This window comes from Selaginella moellendorffii, unplaced genomic scaffold (assembly GCF_000143415.4).
Source record: "Selaginella moellendorffii unplaced genomic scaffold, v1.0 SELMOscaffold_20, whole genome shotgun sequence".
NCBI classification, from domain to species: domain Eukaryota; kingdom Viridiplantae; phylum Streptophyta; class Lycopodiopsida; order Selaginellales; family Selaginellaceae; genus Selaginella; species Selaginella moellendorffii.
The window spans coordinates 1198708-1213632 of NW_003314281.1; the positions used below are offsets into that span (position 1 = coordinate 1198708).

The 14925-nt window shown below is 45.6% G+C and overlaps 4 protein-coding genes across 11 annotated transcripts; 2 read left to right on the forward strand and 2 right to left on the reverse strand.

Moving 5' to 3' along the window:
• Positions 1-7794: 7794 nt before the first annotated feature.
• On the reverse strand, positions 7795-8806 carry LOC9637324 (uncharacterized protein YuxK). Its single transcript, XM_024677596.1, has 4 exons — positions 8704-8806; positions 8485-8640; positions 8248-8415; positions 7795-8172 (listed from the first exon to the last, which is right to left on the reverse strand). The coding sequence occupies exons 1-4, from the start codon at positions 8756-8758 to the stop codon at positions 7928-7930; spliced, it is 624 nt and encodes a 207-aa protein (XP_024533364.1). The 5' UTR covers positions 8759-8806; the 3' UTR covers positions 7795-7927.
• On the forward strand, positions 8805-11330 carry LOC9637432 (coiled-coil domain-containing protein 12). Of its 8 annotated transcripts, XM_002972716.2 has the most exons (9): positions 8805-8999; positions 9060-9192; positions 9246-9360; positions 9412-9638; positions 9693-9778; positions 9850-10375; positions 10443-10741; positions 10815-10906; positions 11000-11279. In XM_002972716.2, the coding sequence occupies exons 1-4, from the start codon at positions 8833-8835 to the stop codon at positions 9456-9458; spliced, it is 462 nt and encodes a 153-aa protein (XP_002972762.2). In that variant the 5' UTR covers positions 8805-8832; the 3' UTR covers positions 9459-9638; positions 9693-9778; positions 9850-10375; positions 10443-10741; positions 10815-10906; positions 11000-11279. The 8 variants fall into 8 exon arrangements, with proteins under 8 accessions (XP_002972762.2, XP_024533359.1, XP_024533360.1 ...); XM_024677591.1 differs by lacking the exons at positions 8805-8999; positions 9060-9192; positions 9246-9360 and having other exon boundaries at positions 9461-9638; positions 10443-10615; positions 10661-10741; positions 10810-10906; positions 11000-11330; XM_024677592.1 differs by lacking the exons at positions 8805-8999; positions 9060-9192; positions 9246-9360 and having other exon boundaries at positions 9461-9638; positions 10443-10615; positions 10661-10741; positions 11000-11330.
• Positions 11331-11360: 30 nt separating this feature from the next.
• Positions 11361-13149, forward strand: LOC9637433 (probable ADP-ribosylation factor GTPase-activating protein AGD6). Its single transcript, XM_024677598.1, has 3 exons — positions 11361-12275; positions 12323-12412; positions 12486-13149. Exons 1-3 carry the CDS (start codon positions 11523-11525, stop codon positions 13014-13016), a joined length of 1374 nt encoding a protein of 457 aa, XP_024533366.1. The 5' UTR covers positions 11361-11522; the 3' UTR covers positions 13017-13149.
• Positions 13076-14704, reverse strand: LOC112347177 (myb family transcription factor PHL7-like). Its single transcript, XM_024677599.1, has 7 exons — positions 14324-14704; positions 14072-14258; positions 13918-13994; positions 13817-13859; positions 13706-13760; positions 13565-13625; positions 13076-13491 (listed from the first exon to the last, which is right to left on the reverse strand). The coding sequence occupies exons 1-7, from the start codon at positions 14603-14605 to the stop codon at positions 13159-13161; spliced, it is 1038 nt and encodes a 345-aa protein (XP_024533367.1). The 5' UTR covers positions 14606-14704; the 3' UTR covers positions 13076-13158.
• Between the last annotated feature and the right edge of the window lie 221 nt (positions 14705-14925).

Sequence of the window (14925 nt, forward strand, 5' to 3'; positions counted from 1 at the left end):
CCCAGAGGACTATGGGACTTAGTGGTCGGGCCTATGGGCCTTGATCCAATGGTAGTGATAGCGAATACGGCCATGGATAAAAATGGTCTTGGTGAGGACCGGAAAAGGGATATTGGGGAATGCTATTCCCCATGCTTGTAGGCATCCTAAGTATGTTAAGTAATGGATCTGGGATGATCACTTTTGGATGGATGGCCCAGTCTTTGAGAAACTGGACTGTGATGTAGGTGGTGTTAGACCACCAGTGTGACCAAGGTAAAGGGGTATGGCCTTAGCGTAACAGGCTGATATGTCGGTGGTACCTTGGGGTGTCAGTCTTAGGATTGGACACATGGAGCACTTGGACCAAGTGCAAAGGATGAGTGGCATGGATGCCATTCTTGAGGCTAGCACGCCCAAGTTCGGAATAGGACTTATAAAGGTTATGAGTGAGACCCTCCAAGTGGTCGAAGGTGTGGTTAAGTGATTAGAGTAGAATGGAAAAGTTAGTCGCTTACACTCTTTCCTTTTCATTCATCATCATGGCAAATCAACAATCTCCTTCTTTGACTCTAGAGCAACAATTGGTACAATTGCTTGATGCTATGAGCTTGTAATTGAACAACCAAACTAAGTTGATGGCAGCATTCACGGCACGTGGTCCAGCTCCTCTTGCTCTTGGTGCCAATCCTCACGTTCAGCTAAAGTTCTTTCGTGGGAATCCTAGGGATGATGTGTACTATTGGTTTGATCACTTCACAGTGCTTGCCATATATCATTCTTGGGATGAGGAGTCTTCTCCCGGACGTATTCAAACATACATTTGGACATGCTAATGATTGTGATGATGCCTTCCAGCACCATTTGAATTGGTGATGCAATTTGGCGTTTGTTTTTGAAGCCTCTTGCTTCATGTGGAGCCAAATATGTTGGAGCGGATCAAGCTAGGAATGTTGTGGCCAACTCTTCGTCCAGATCTTGTTGGACTTGTGTATGCATTTGCTCCAGCCACCCTTGACAATGCTCTTCGCTTGGCACAACGTTATGAGATGTCACCTCTATCCACTTCTCACTGCATGTCCTTCCACTCCACTTTCTGTGGGCAATGGTCTTGTTCCAATGGAGGTTGATGCTATTGCTACTTGAGTCTAAGGACAAGGACGAAGATGTGGTCGTGGTTGTGACATTCGCTGTTGGGCATGTGATGAAATTGGTCACACTTATCGGTGTTGTCGGTGTTTTCCAGATTAGCGACCTCCATTTCTTGGGTGGAGACCTTGGCATCAACAATGTCCAGTTGGTGCTGCTGCAGTGGAAGGTTTGGACACTGAGATGCATCCGGGAAAGAAGGAGTTGCATGAGTAACAGAGGGATCTTGCGCGAATAAGTCAATAACCCCTCCATCTTTCTTTCGGGAGTATCATTAAGGGGTTCACTCAGCACCAGTTCATCTAGTGTTTACTTTCCAAGCTCGTTTTTATAACAAGAGGTCTCCTTATTCTCTCCTTGTTGGTTGATACAGATTCGAGTTTATCTTCAATTGTTTGACCTGTTGCCACACATTGCCGTCTACACTTGCGTCGTGCGGCAGAACCAGTTTTCATTCTTTATGACAACAGCCGTACACATGCATGTGCATGGGATGAGGCGGATTTGGTTGTGCATGTGGGTGATCTCGAGCTTGGGTTGCAGTCATTCCAGGTGGTGCCGAGTCAAGCTTTTGACCTCATCCTTGGTATGGATTGGTTGCAATGCAATCATGCCAAGTGTGACTTTGAGGCTTCTCCCCCTTATCTCATACTTATGTTTCCATGTTGTTCTACTCTTCCCTTTTCTGATCCCTTCTACAATCTTTATGCTGCAGTGGTTGACCAGCTCATGAAGGAGTATTCTGATCTCTTTGAATTTGATTTATCGTCTGGAGCCAAGATTGCCATATGTCATCCGATTCCAACTAGAGATGCTCATCCAATCAAGGTTCCTATTCGTCATCGGTCACCCAAAGATATCAAAATTTTATGTGCAAACGTCAAGGAGATGCTGGAGAATGGTGTTATTCGATAGTCATGGAGTCCTTGGGCATGTGAACTTCATCTTGTGACGAAGCCTGATGGGAGTATTTGTTTCTACATTGACTATTGTCCATTAAATGAAGTGACGATCCCAAATGTGTACCCTCTTCCTCACACTGTTGATCTCTTGGATTGTCTGAGGAGAAGTCATTAGTTCACCAAGTTAAATCTTGTTTTTGGGTACTGCCAAGTACCAATGGCTGAAGAAGATATTCTTAAGACTGTTTTTCGTACATTGTTTGGTTTGTACGAGTTCTTGGTGATGTTGTTTGGTTTGAACAATGCTTCAGCAACTTTTCAGTGGATGATGGATGAGGTTCTTTGTGATATGCCAGAGGTGACTGCTGACTTCATTGATGATGTCTTGATCCACTCGGAGGGGATATGGGAGGAGCACGTTTGTGATGTTTGTAAAGTGTTAAATCGGCTATGGGACGTTAATTTAAAGCTGAAGTAATTGAAGTGCGTGTTTGGGTCCAAGGATACGACTTATCTTGGGTACCGTATTTCTTGTGAGGGTTTGCAAGTTGATCATGACAAACTTGTGGCTGTTCTAAAATTTCTTACTCCGAAGTGTATGAATGATGTGCAGTGCTTCCTAGGCAAGGTGTAGTATTTTAGTCATTTTGTGAATCATCTTTTTGATTGCACTACACCATTGCGAGTATTGTTGAAGTCATCAACGTCATCTTTCATTTGGTCTCCGGATTGTGAGCAGGCGTTCATGTATCTCAAAGAGCTCTTGACAACTCCAGTTTTGATATATCCTGACTACACTTGACCTTTTATTTTGCACGTGGATGCTTATGATATTGGTCTTGGAAGTGTGTTGATGCAAGAGAGCCCGAGTGTGCTTGGTTAGTGCCATCCCATTGCATATATAAACCATACATTACAACCAATAGAGGTGAACTACTCCACGATAGAGAAGGAGTGTTTAGCAGCAGTCTGGGGTTTTGAGAAACTTCATGCATATCTATATAGTTCTTGGACATTATTTGAAGGTGATCATGTTACTGTTACTTCATTATTAAAGTGAAAGAACCTAGTTAGTCATACTGCTCGGTGAGCTTTGAAGCTTCAGATATATGATTTTGATGTTCATCGCCCCAAGAATTTTATGGCTGATATTGATGCCCTTTCTCAAGCTCCTCTTCCTTCTCCACTCTCTTCTCATATTTTTAGAGGCTATTGTTCTGGCATCTGTGGAGTTTCTAGACAAGGATTCTATGCTGTCAGCGATTGTTGTACTTGACGTTCAGTGTCCATAAGGTGTAGAGCAAAATCTACCTTCTCTTGATGAGGTTCGCGAGGCTTAAGAGCTTGAGCCATGGATTCGAAGGCTTCGAGATGGGTTTGAGAATCCTACATCACTTGCTGATGACTTGCCATTTCGGCATTTACATTCTCAGCATTGCCTTGAAGATGGCCTTCTTTATTTTGTGCGGATGGATCATGATGATCCTTTACGGCTGGTGGTGCCTTCTGTTTTTATTCCATGGTTTTTCCATGCCTACTATAATTCTCTTGTTCTAGGTGGGCATATGGGACTTCGTTATGTGACCGAGAAGTTGTGTAGGTCTTCTATTAGCTAAAGATGTGACTTGAGGTCAATTGCTGGCAATGAGTATGTTGTTATTGCTTCTAATTACTTGACTCGTTGGGTGGAAGTTAGTGCCCTTACTAGTGCCTCTGCAACTGCCTTTAGATACTTCTTCCTCAATTGAGTGGTGTTCCAGCATTCTTGTCTAGAGCGGATTCTTTTGGATAATGGTCCAACATTTATAGCTGTGGCATTTCATGTTTTGATGTCTCGATTGGAGATACGCCACACTTTCATGAGTGCTTATCATCTATAATTAGACGGTTTGGTGGAATGGATTGTTCAGACGTTCAAAGGGATGATCGCAAAGTATGTGAACTTTTAGCATTTAGATTGGGATGGTTATTTGCCGTCTCTTTGGTATGCATATGTCATAGGGGTGTAGAGTTTTATTAGTGCTTCACTATATAAACTCCTATATGGTCATGATCTAATATTACTAATAGAGCTGAGTTTACCTTTGCGATTGCCACAAGCTGCCAATACTAAGTTATGGGATCAGTATTTGACAAGCATTCTTCCACTTGTCTGAGCAGAGTCTGCCGAACACTTAAGCCACGTACAAGTGGGACAACAACTCCCATCATCGTCCACCTGCGGAGTACAAAGTGGATGACTTGGTGTTAGTCTGTTTTCCCCATCTTACGATATATGGCAAGTTGGACTACAAGTTTATGAGGTTCGGCATGACATTTAGCAAATTGATCCTCCATAAATTGTGCATGTGCAACGGTTAAAACACTTTATACCAAGGGATCAAGAGCAATTAATATCACCTACAGATCCGCCAATGCCTCCTCTTGACATTCCTCTTGATCCCGGCCCATCTACAAGAGAACCCTAATGGTCTTCTATTATTCTAAGAGGAGGGGATGATGTGAGTGCCAAATGTACGATTATGATGCCGTATACTAATATTAGCATAGTGGGATTTTAGTAGCCGTCGGATTGGTTTCAATCCGGACCACTCGCTCCTGTATATAAACTAGGGTTTTTGGGCTAATTGACATGCATATTTTCTGTATTCCCTTTCCATATTTATGCACTTACATTATAAACTTGATATTTAAATATTCTTCAAGAACTACATTACATTATCCATAGTTCTCTAACCAATATCAAAATCACATTCCACACCAACAGAAGATGAGAAATAAAAGACATTGTGTAATTACTTTCTATAGAAGCTAATGATAGCAACACAACAAAGATGGGGTAACATTCATATTATCACACCCCACAACACCAAAAGCTTGACCAAACGAAGCAATATTAGAAGCCATAAATGATATATTGCTTAATTGATAATGGCATGGCAGAAAAAAAATTTAAAAAAGAAGAATATATCTAATAGCTATAAACCTAGATTTGGAGAAAAGCTAATATAGATCTAAATCTAAAAGAGAATAAAGGAATAAAAACAAAAGTATGATCTTTAAAGTAGTGCTAAAAAGTTTGAAATAGCACACCAATGTGAGTGCTTGAAATATAAGAATAGGTATGGTTTAACCTTATTTATATACAAAAATGCATATACCATATTCAATCCTAAATAGAGAATTCATATGCTATAGTACTATAATTAGGGTATTACCTAGTTAGAGATACTTATAGATCTTATAACAAAGAATATCAAGGAAAATATCTGCTAAAAAAAAGGTTAAAAAAAAATTAAAAATAAAATAATAGAGTTTCTTTTTAAACTTCGTTTATAGAGATCTTTACCTATCAATTGACAAACTAACATAATAAATTAATTTTAAATAAAAGAATTGAATTTATAGGTTTTAAAAGATTATTATAAATTTCATTTATATTTTAATTAAATCTATTAAAATAATAATCCTCATGGCCTTATGAAATTCACCATAGCTTTCTATAGCCACTGACTGCTTTAGCAATAGCAACATAGTTAGCTGTTGTGATAAAATAATATTAACCATAAAATGTCAAACTTAGAAGAAGATAACAACAATACTCAATATACCCACACTGCAACAGCCCCGAGTGGGGGTTCGTCGGGGCGGGGAGGCCGGCCTTCGTGGTGCTAGAAACCCCTCCTCCTTAAAACCTTTGCATTTTGTTTGTAACTAGCAATACAAATAAATGTCAAGTGAATCTAAAAACAAAAATATAGGTGTAAAGATAAATCAGATTTGATAGAATATATTAGAATTATATCTAAACTCATGAAAAATATTAAATATTTAAATGTTAAGTAACAAATAATTCTCTATTTTGTATATGCATTAGAAATTCTTGTAGTTAATTACACTTTGCACTTATCTGATACATATGATAAAGTATCTCCCTCAAGCCAAATTCCCATGTCAAAATGCACTGCAAAATCATTTGATGGAGTTCCAAAATCAATCCAATCAATATACCATCCAGCATGAGACCCCATATTATCATGTGATATTATCATTCTACATATTTTATCATATTCTGAAAAACATGTACCTTGAACATCAAACACATCAGTACTACAACGTTCAAAATCATCATAATTGGTATGGTCTAAATTCCGGTAAGTTAAAGTGACTCCAGATAATGAAGTAAATATAATGTCCACATTTGCATCAGTACCTGCTAACCATACACATCCAGTTTTTATTACAATTTTATATTTACACTAAACAAAAATATTAAGCTTAAAAAATTTAAAATAAAATTTATTTACCTGTTGTCCTAAATTAAACTCTACATAAAGAGTAAGATAAACAATCAATAAAGCAATGAGTTTCATTATCAAACTTTAAGCTATTTTAGCTTTTTTTCTCTGTAATTTATAAATAACACTTTAAAAAAGTTATACATTGTTTTGACCACTGTAAAAAGTTTTATAAGAATTAACTAGCTAAAATTTTTATCACTACACAATAAGATAAACCTTATATAAACTTATCTAAATACTATTAACCATAAACCATTTGTTAATTTACCATATAAAAGATTAGGAAAAGTACATAGAAAACCACCAGTAACGTCCAAGAACTATGTAGATATGCAACATATACAACAACATGGTGAATCCAGCATGATAAACCTCTTCAAGCAACTTATAGTTGGGACTTGTCCGTGTCCACATGAAGCCCAATGCCTGGCCAAGAACACCACCTTTCTCGACCTTAGTATGGGCAAGCTCTGTCGTTGAAAAATGACCCAATCTACTTATGTGCAACTCACTCCTGATCCTGAGAGCTGGTGCCTGAGCCTCGGTGCCAGTGCCCAAAGCTCGGGAGATGTGTCGGAGCTCCGGGCGCCTGAGTGTCTTGCTTGAGTCGCTGATCAATACAAATAAAAATTTTAGAAAATTTTCTAGCAAAAAATTTCTATGAATTGAATTATCTTGAAAAGGTTGACAAAATTTCAGTTACAAACTGTAGATACCGTTTTAAATTTTTCAAGTAGAAAATCTCGTGATGTTCACAACATTGTTGCAAATTAACCATACCAAAACTGGAAGTTAAGGGTGATCTCATGCTTCTGTCGCTACTAGGGTGTTAAGCACGTCTGGTTTAGCCCAATACTGAAGCATCTCTGGCACTGCTGTGGTGAATTAGCGATTTTTAAAGTACGCTACTGTGTTGAAGAAAACTCGAGAGTTCGAATGCGGTTGGTTTTCGTCATTTTGTATGTGTAGTTTGGAAGGTTTGTGTGTGGCACATCAAGAAGGTAGGCGAGTTTCTCATATCTCCCAACCAGGAAGCCGTGCGAGACCTCTTTGCGGTCGTCTACAGAGGAAGCACAGGATGGAATGCGGATCCATCAGCTGCTGGAGGAGTTTATCCCGCATCTAGCACAACTTCCATGTCGACGGCGTTGGAACCACGTCCTTCAGGCCTAAAGGCAATCTACAGAAAGAACGATGCTGGAATCCTCTAAGCACCTTCGAGAAAGGTTGGCCACCTTCGTCCGACTCGTCTTCAAAACCGACAGGGGTAGCTGCTACAGCTTCTGAATGCAACCAGCACAGATGTTCAAGCAGCACGTCCTTCGCAAGCTTGCCGAAGGAAAGCTCGTGTTGAAAGGTGGCGAAGTGACATCTAGATCATGGTCGTCTTTTTGGTTCTCCTCCAGAAGAGGCCAATTTCGTTTGTTATGACGGCCCAGCAAGCGATCGCATTCAACAACACGTCCAAAAGATTCCCATGTAGATTTCACTCTCTTGCAAGCAAAGAAATGAGACAAGCGTAAGTTTCTCCATTGCCTGCCGTCTGTAACCTTAAAGCCTCTCCTGCCTCTTCTGAGAAGTTTTACCAGATACCTCTCAGCCCGTGGATTGATGATCATCGATGTCCTGGTTTTCTCGCAGCTCCATGAGCTCGTCCCTGTCGACAAACCTGTGGAGGACTTCGTCCGAAGGGACGATGCACTTGTCGGAGCGTCCAAACCAGCGGTAGCGATGTTTGGCGACGTAGTCATAGGCGGCGTCTCGGAGTGGAGCTGGGATCACGAGGAAGGAACTGAGTGCTGAGTATGGAAATGGAAGGTAGGACGCGACTCTCAATGCCGCTGCAAGCAACGCAAGAAAGAGATTGCGGGCTGATCAATCGAACGAAAAGAAAAGTTTTGTAGCTGTGAACTTGCCTGAGGATCCGGAAGAGCAAACACCCGGCCCTTCCACAAAGATGAACCTCCGGAGGACGTCCTCGCGTCCAACTCCGCAAGCGATGAGATATGGCTCCGCGGCCTTGGATTGCACGGAGCAAAAGCTGATGCATTCGTCTTTGTCCTTGTCAATCACCCATTTCACTCCTGGGACGATCGAGGAAGCAAAACAAAAAATCTTAGAAGAGAGAGTTACGCGATTTTTTTTTTTTTTACCGGCATTGCAGAGATGGCAGACCCCGTCATAGATGATCACGCGAGGAATCAAGAGAAAAGGGGCGACGGGAGTGAATTTCACATTCGTTAAGGCCTGCCGCGGCTCGGATGGTGCTGTGAAAGGTATTGTCGAAAGGTACCTTCTCGATTCTTTAGCTGCAAAAACGCGATCAAGGCGATGCGAGTGCCTACATTCTAGAAATCATGGATCGATCACACCTTGCGATGCGATTGGCGAGGCCAGGCTCCCGACGCACGCCAAGACGCGCTGCATTCTTCTTCCAAATCATTCATGCGCAAGAGCCCTAGCCCTAGACACAGGGGGTTTAACAAATATTTCTAGGGCAAATGGCAGAGAGCGTGGAGCAAAGGCGCGAGCGGCTGCGTGCGCTGCGCGAGGCTGTGGAGCTCGGCGGCGCTGGGGATGAGGATGCGCCTGGAGTGGAAGCCGCCGATGGCGATGGCGAGCAAGAGGTCGATGCGAATGGCAAAGAAAATTTACAAGAGGAGAAAGCGTAAGTCTCGATCGCAGGGGTGATTGTGTGTTTATTCTTTACGTTTTCTCGTGCTTGTAGAGATCTTCCGCCTATAAGGTTTCGGAATTATTTACCGCGCGACGAGGAGCTCCAAAAGTTGAAAAGAGAACCTCCTGTTCTTCCCAAATTCGAGGATCCCGTTGCCGTGCCTACTGATACAAGCAATGCAGAGGTATGGAAGAATTTTTTTTCTTTCTCTAGGCTGCAACTCTTTCTTTCATTCAGGATCCCATGCTTAGCATCGCTCCAAAGAAGGCCAACTGGGACTTGCGTAGAGACGCTACAAAGAAGCTGGAGAAACTGGAGAAACGAACAACGCGTGCTATAATCGAACTCATGGGTAAGTCATTCTAAGCTTCTTCGTTCTTGAAACTTATCTTGCTTTGAGCAGCCGGAGAGAAAGAAAACCGGAAGAAACTAGGCTATGAACAAGACTAAGCTTCTCTTCGCTTTTTTGTTCTCCTAGAAGGAACTGTATTTGTACAACTCTGAAGGCTAATCTCTTTTTTACTTCGACTACAAAATTGAATCACTGGGACTAGTTTTCTCATCTTTTCTTGGAGCTGAGGTACAAGCATACTCCGACTGCTGTCAACGAGGCCGATGCTGCCAAAATCGGTAACCCGTAATCTGCTGATGCAAGCTCTCTCTTTCTCAACTTTCTTCTTGCAGCCTCAAGCTCCGTTCGAAGCTGCGAAGTGCTAGCCTCGCTCTGCTCCAAGGTGTCCGTCAGCTCGACTATTCTCTCCCTCATTCGGGTAACTTCCTCTTTTGCATGCTTTGATGCCTCCGCAGACGTGGTACTAAGCCTTCTCACTTGAACTTCCAGGGCCTTTTTGTTATCTCCGACTGCAAAGAGCTGGGTCTCGAGCTTTGATATCTGGAGCTGTTTCTGCTTGAGCGCTTCGACCACCCTCCACACGGAGTTCCTCAGGGTGGCGTAATCCTTTTCAAGCGTAGTGCCACTTTTTTGAGCCTGACTTATCTGCCCGACAAAGAGAGGAAGTGCCGTGGCCGCGAACTCTGGATCACCACTGTTATCACCAGCGTCATCGGCTGCCATGGTTCTCACGTCCTTGTTTAGCTTGGAGAGCATTTCAGCGAGCTGGAGCTCCTGAGTTTCCAGCTCCTGGCACTGCTTCTGAGTCGAGGCCAGGGCGGTCTCAAGCTTTCTATTGTGCTCCTTGACGACGTCGCCTTCTTCTCGCAACACGTCCAGCATGCTGGTGGCGTTTATGATCTCCTGCTTTGCTGCTGCCACGGCCTCCGTTAACCTTTGCAGCTCTTCCTCGACGATCTCCTTGGTGAACTCGGGATGGAAGTGCTCGTCCCCGGTAGCATGAACCTCGCTGGAAGTAAGTTGCTCTAACTCTCTGCTCAGGCCATCGATCTTACTAATCACATCTGCCATTGCATTTTCAGCGTCCTCGGCTCTCTGCAAAACACTCGACAAGTCCCGGTTATTCCGATCCTTCTCGACATGAAGCTGCTGCTTGAGCTGGTCCTGGACCTCAGAAGCCTTGATGCTCACTACCTGAAAGCGCCCACCGAGCTGCTGGATCTCCCGCTCCAGCGCCTCGTTCTTCAAGTCCATGGTATGCAACTCGTCCTCGAGCTCGTCGATCTTGACAACGTAGTAGTGCCTCTCGGCGTGCAGCATGGACATCTCCTGCATCAGCGACTCGTTGAGCTGCGAGAGATTCGACGCCTCATGGGTGGCGGTGAGCTTTGTAGTGTTCTTTTGCACAGATTTCCTTGGGGGGCTCTGATGGTTTTTCTTGCTGTCTAGCGCAGGAGAGCGCGGCGAGGACGACATATCTGACGAGATGTATCCTTCGTCGACATAGAAACTTCCCTGTTGGCGAACCATTGTGTCAGTCATCTTGGTAAGATCTCTCACTCTCTCTCTCTCGCTTCCCCTTTTTTTTCTACGACTTCCAGGCAGAGAGATTGACGCAGTGACTCTGTGTTTCCTACAGGCTATCATCGAGAGTTCTTACCACCGAGATGAGTGCTTTGCGAGAGAGACAAGCCTCCGAGCAAAGCGAAGAGCCGGATCGAATGGAGGAATCCTTGGAGAGGCTGAGAGAACTAAAGGGGAAGAGGGGATTGATCGAGGAGACGAGGCAGCCACAGTCCGAGCAAGGCGAAGAAAGCGAGAGAAAAAATGGAGTCTTTTTGGAAGAGAACTCGCGGGGTGCCATGCCATGCCCACCCGTTCAATTGAATTCCACGTCATTACCGCGTGGGGTTGACGTGGAGATGACGCTACTGGCCACGTCGGCATGACTAGATGCTAAAAAAGGGAAAGATTCTACTATAAATTCGCAGCTAGGGCAAGCGATCTGGATGGACGAAATTCTGGATCTGGAGCAGCGATCGCCGATCGCAAGGCGCCACAGCGTAAGGCTTTGCTCCTCTGGGATTCCCGCAGCTCGGATCTACGCGGCTCGGCGGAGGAGCTGATCGTTCGATCCATCCAGGGTTTCGATCGGCGCAGCGATGGCGTCGAGGCAAGTAGCGGCCAAGTTCCGGGAGCTCCAGTCGCAGCCCGGGAACAAGACGTGCGTGGATTGCTCGCAGAAGAATCCACAGTGGGCGTCGGTGTCTTACGGCGTCTTCATGTGTCTCGAGTGCTCGGGCAAGCACAGGGGGCTGGGCGTCCACATCAGCTTCGTGAGATCCGTGTCCATGGATTCCTGGTCCGAGATCCAGCTCCGGAAGATGGAGGCCGGGGGCAACGACGCGCTCAATCGCTTCCTGGCCGAGTATGGCATCCCCAAGGAGACCGAGATTGTGGCCAAGTATAACAGCCGGGCCGCGGAGGTCTACAGGGAGAAAATCCAGGCGCTGGCAGAGGGGAGATCGTGGAATGCTCCGCCAGTGGTGAAGGAAACTGTCAAGAGCTCTTCTTCCACCAATGGAGCTTCCAAGGGATGGGACGAGTGGGACGATGGTGGTCGAGATGGTATGAGGAGAAACCAGAGCGCGGAGTCTTTCTCTGGCAAGGCTCCCGGTGGACCTCCTCGGTCGCGCTCCTCGGATGGATTGTATAGCCAGGAGCAGCTCTCGGCGTCGGCGGCTGGGAAAGACGCGTTTTTTGCGAGGAGGCAAGCCGAGAATGCTTCTCGGCCCGAGGGATTGCCTCCTGCGCAGGGAGGGAAGTATGTGGGATTTGGATCCGGTGGAAATCGTCCGCCACCTCCACCGCCTGCGAATGACGTGCTCAAGGACACCATGTCTATTGTTTCTCAGGTAGAAAAAAGTTTGCTGTTATCTCGGCTAAGCTCGTGGATTTCCAGGGATTTAGCAAGCTATCAGTCGTAGCGTCTTCGGCAGCTCAGTCGGCTGCCGTGGCGGCGTCTACGGTCACCAAAGATCTTTCCAGTAAGGTATGTTGTGTTTGGAGATTTGTCTCTCTCACTCTCTCTCTTATACGATCGATGTGTTTTGATTTTTTTGTAGGTGAAAGATGGAGGATACGACCAGAAAATGAACGAGACTGTGTCGGTGGTGAGTGCGAAGACCACCGAGATTGGGCATAAAACGTGGGGCCTGATGAAGGGAGTCATGGCTATGGCTTCCAAGACAGTGGAGAACTACACAAAAGAGGAGGCTGTTCGGCTGTACAACGTTGACGATCCTCACGCGAACAAAGGCTACCAGAAGTTTAGCTCCTCGAGAAGCAACTGGGACGATTGGGACAACGAGAAAGCTGCCGCGAACAACAGTAATCCGGACGGGAACAAGAGCAGCGCTAAGAACAGCAACAGTAGCAAAGGGTGGGACGACTGGGATGATGATAACAATCGCAGGCACCACGATGAGCAGGCTAGCAAAGCAAATGGCTCGCAAAACTCTACCTTTCAATCGGTGGATCTTCACGAGTCGTGGACCGGCTGGGACGTCGACAAGGATGACGACGATGCGGTTTCGAGCAGGAGCAAGAACTCTGGGAAGTGGAACGATTTGGATTGGGACAGTGGATTCAAGTGACACACGACACGAATTCTTCGCGAATAAAACTCTTCGAGAGAAAACGAAGATCACCGAGGTGAAAAGAAGAATTTTTATGTACTCTGGATTGATTGCCGCGAAAGAAAATCTATGGCTACTATGTTACACGAAAGCTGGTTTTTCAGTGTGAGACCACTGAGCTCTCGCTCGCTCCAGGTTGTGATAGTTTGAGCCGTCTTTTGGGTGAGACAGTCGCGTTGTTACACGTAACTTCGCTCGTATCTTCCGTGCGATCTTCCTCGTGATCCAGTGGCCTTTTCGTCTTTGGCACTGCGAGGCCTGGATTCGCCGCCGCCTCGGCAACGACTTCGTCGCCTTTGGAAGAACAAGTGGCCTCTGGTTCTCCCTTGTCCTCGCTTTGAATGCTCTTGGCTTGTGTGTGTTTGAGCTTGAGCTCGCCGTCGTGCATTAGCTGGAGGCGAGCTTCGATCTGGAGCTGGAGCTGGCGTTGGATCTGTGAGGAAAACACACGCAAGATCAAGCATGTGAAATCCATCCAGGAAAATAAAAGGAAGAGCAATAAAAACCTCTATGGTTTCGTGAAGTCGCCGCTGGACTTCCATTTGCAGTCGGAGGTTTTCCGTCACCCTGCGATACCCGAAGTTGTGATTCTCCAAGAAAACTGAGCGAGCGAGACACAGAGAGAGAGAGAGTAGAAGATCACTTACGCTGTGGTTTCGGCCAACTTGTTCAATGTGAGCTTCTTCTTCTCGGGCTTGGGAGCTGTGACACCAAAGAGATGATATAAAACACGGAATGGGGAATGGAAACAAGCTCACCTCCTTCGGGGGCCTCAGGGATTTGCTTGTTAAGTCGATACTTCTGTAGGTAAGAAAACAACGCTTAATCGTCACACTCTATGCTGCATTGCTACTTTCACCTGGAGATGGCTCTTGACGTGGTAAATGGTGATCTCCGGCACCGCCATGACGCTAAGAACCGACTTTGGGGTAGCAGCTGCAAGAGCGATCGATCGATCAAATCCAAAAAAAAACGAGCAAGAACATCCAAAAAACTTGCAGAACTCTGCTTACTTTCGGGGCCGCCGAGGAGAGCCACAGCCTCCACGAATCGCTGGTGAAGCTCCGGCGTCCACCGCAAGCGCTGCTTGAGATTCGGAGAGATTCCACTCCCACCCGAGCTGCTGCTATTGCTGGGAGTAGCGCTCCCGGAATTGTCCCGGACTTGCACAAACTGTGGCACCACCACCCCTTTCTTGCTCTACCAGACCAAAATAACCAACAATTATCTCCTCAATTCTTGGAAGAACACAACAAGAAACTCACGGATGATTCCTCGCCATCGCCGCCGCCGTCGCTGGGATTGAGCAGGCTGGTCCATCCCTCCTGCGCCCACTCCACCTCGTTCTTCATCAACCCGTTCCCACCGCCTCCCTGCTCTTGCGGCGAGCAAAGCATCATCTCCAGCGCCGCGCTAAACTCGGCATCGTCCATCCTGCCGCTGCCCTGATCCTGGCAGGCACCCAACGGCGCCACCGCCGCCGCCGCCGCCGCCGCATTGCCGTGGTCAGGCGAGCTGGGCCGCGAGGATCCATGGATCAATAGCATCTGTGCCGGCGCGCCCTCTCGCCCATATAAGGCGAGGCGCCAAATTCTTTGCCCTGGATCAAAAGCTCACTCCTTCCTCACTGATGATTTTTTTCTCCTTTTCTCTTTTTTTTTTGGCGATAAAAAGTGTCAGGGAATCTCAAGGAATGTGACACAGCGTCGTGTTTTCTAGCGAGAAAATGGCCCCCAAATTCTTTTAATTGTTTTTTCTCTAATATCTTCTCTGAATGCTTTCTCGGCAACTTGGCGCGACACAAAGTACCAATGCGTGTGTCAATGCAATCACTTCCGTATGAATCGTTGCTATCATCAAGAATTAT

Excerpts from the sequence above, each read along its gene's own strand:
- LOC9637324 (XM_024677596.1), bottom strand. The coding sequence starts at position 8,758 with ATGCAGCGCGTCTTGGCGTGCGTCGGGAGCCTGGCCTCGCCAATCGCA. Across the intron at positions 8,641-8,703 it reads CTCGCCAATCGCATCGCAAG|CTAAAGAATCGAGAAGGTAC; the intron begins GTGTGATCGATC and ends GCGTTTTTGCAG. Across the intron at positions 8,173-8,247 it reads TTGCTCTTCCGGATCCTCAG|CGGCATTGAGAGTCGCGTCC; the intron begins GCAAGTTCACAG and ends CGTTGCTTGCAG.
- LOC9637433 (XM_024677598.1), top strand. The coding sequence starts at position 11,523 with ATGGCGTCGAGGCAAGTAGCGGCCAAGTTCCGGGAGCTCCAGTCGCAG. Across the intron at positions 12,276-12,322 it reads CCATGTCTATTGTTTCTCAG|GGATTTAGCAAGCTATCAGT; the intron begins GTAGAAAAAAGT and ends GTGGATTTCCAG. Across the intron at positions 12,413-12,485 it reads CCAAAGATCTTTCCAGTAAG|GTGAAAGATGGAGGATACGA; the intron begins GTATGTTGTGTT and ends ATTTTTTTGTAG.
- LOC112347177 (XM_024677599.1), bottom strand. The coding sequence starts at position 14,605 with ATGCTATTGATCCATGGATCCTCGCGGCCCAGCTCGCCTGACCACGGC. Across the intron at positions 14,259-14,323 it reads GCGATGGCGAGGAATCATCC|AGCAAGAAAGGGGTGGTGGT; the intron begins GTGAGTTTCTTG and ends TTGGTCTGGTAG. Across the intron at positions 13,492-13,564 it reads GACTTCACGAAACCATAGAG|ATCCAACGCCAGCTCCAGCT; the intron begins GTTTTTATTGCT and ends TTTTCCTCACAG.
- LOC9637432 (XM_024677590.1), top strand. The coding sequence starts at position 10,501 with ATGAAGCTGCTGCTTGAGCTGGTCCTGGACCTCAGAAGCCTTGATGCT. Across the intron at positions 10,742-10,809 it reads TCGACGCCTCATGGGTGGCG|CGCAGGAGAGCGCGGCGAGG; the intron begins GTGAGCTTTGTA and ends CTTGCTGTCTAG. Across the intron at positions 10,907-10,999 it reads CCATTGTGTCAGTCATCTTG|GCTATCATCGAGAGTTCTTA; the intron begins GTAAGATCTCTC and ends TGTTTCCTACAG.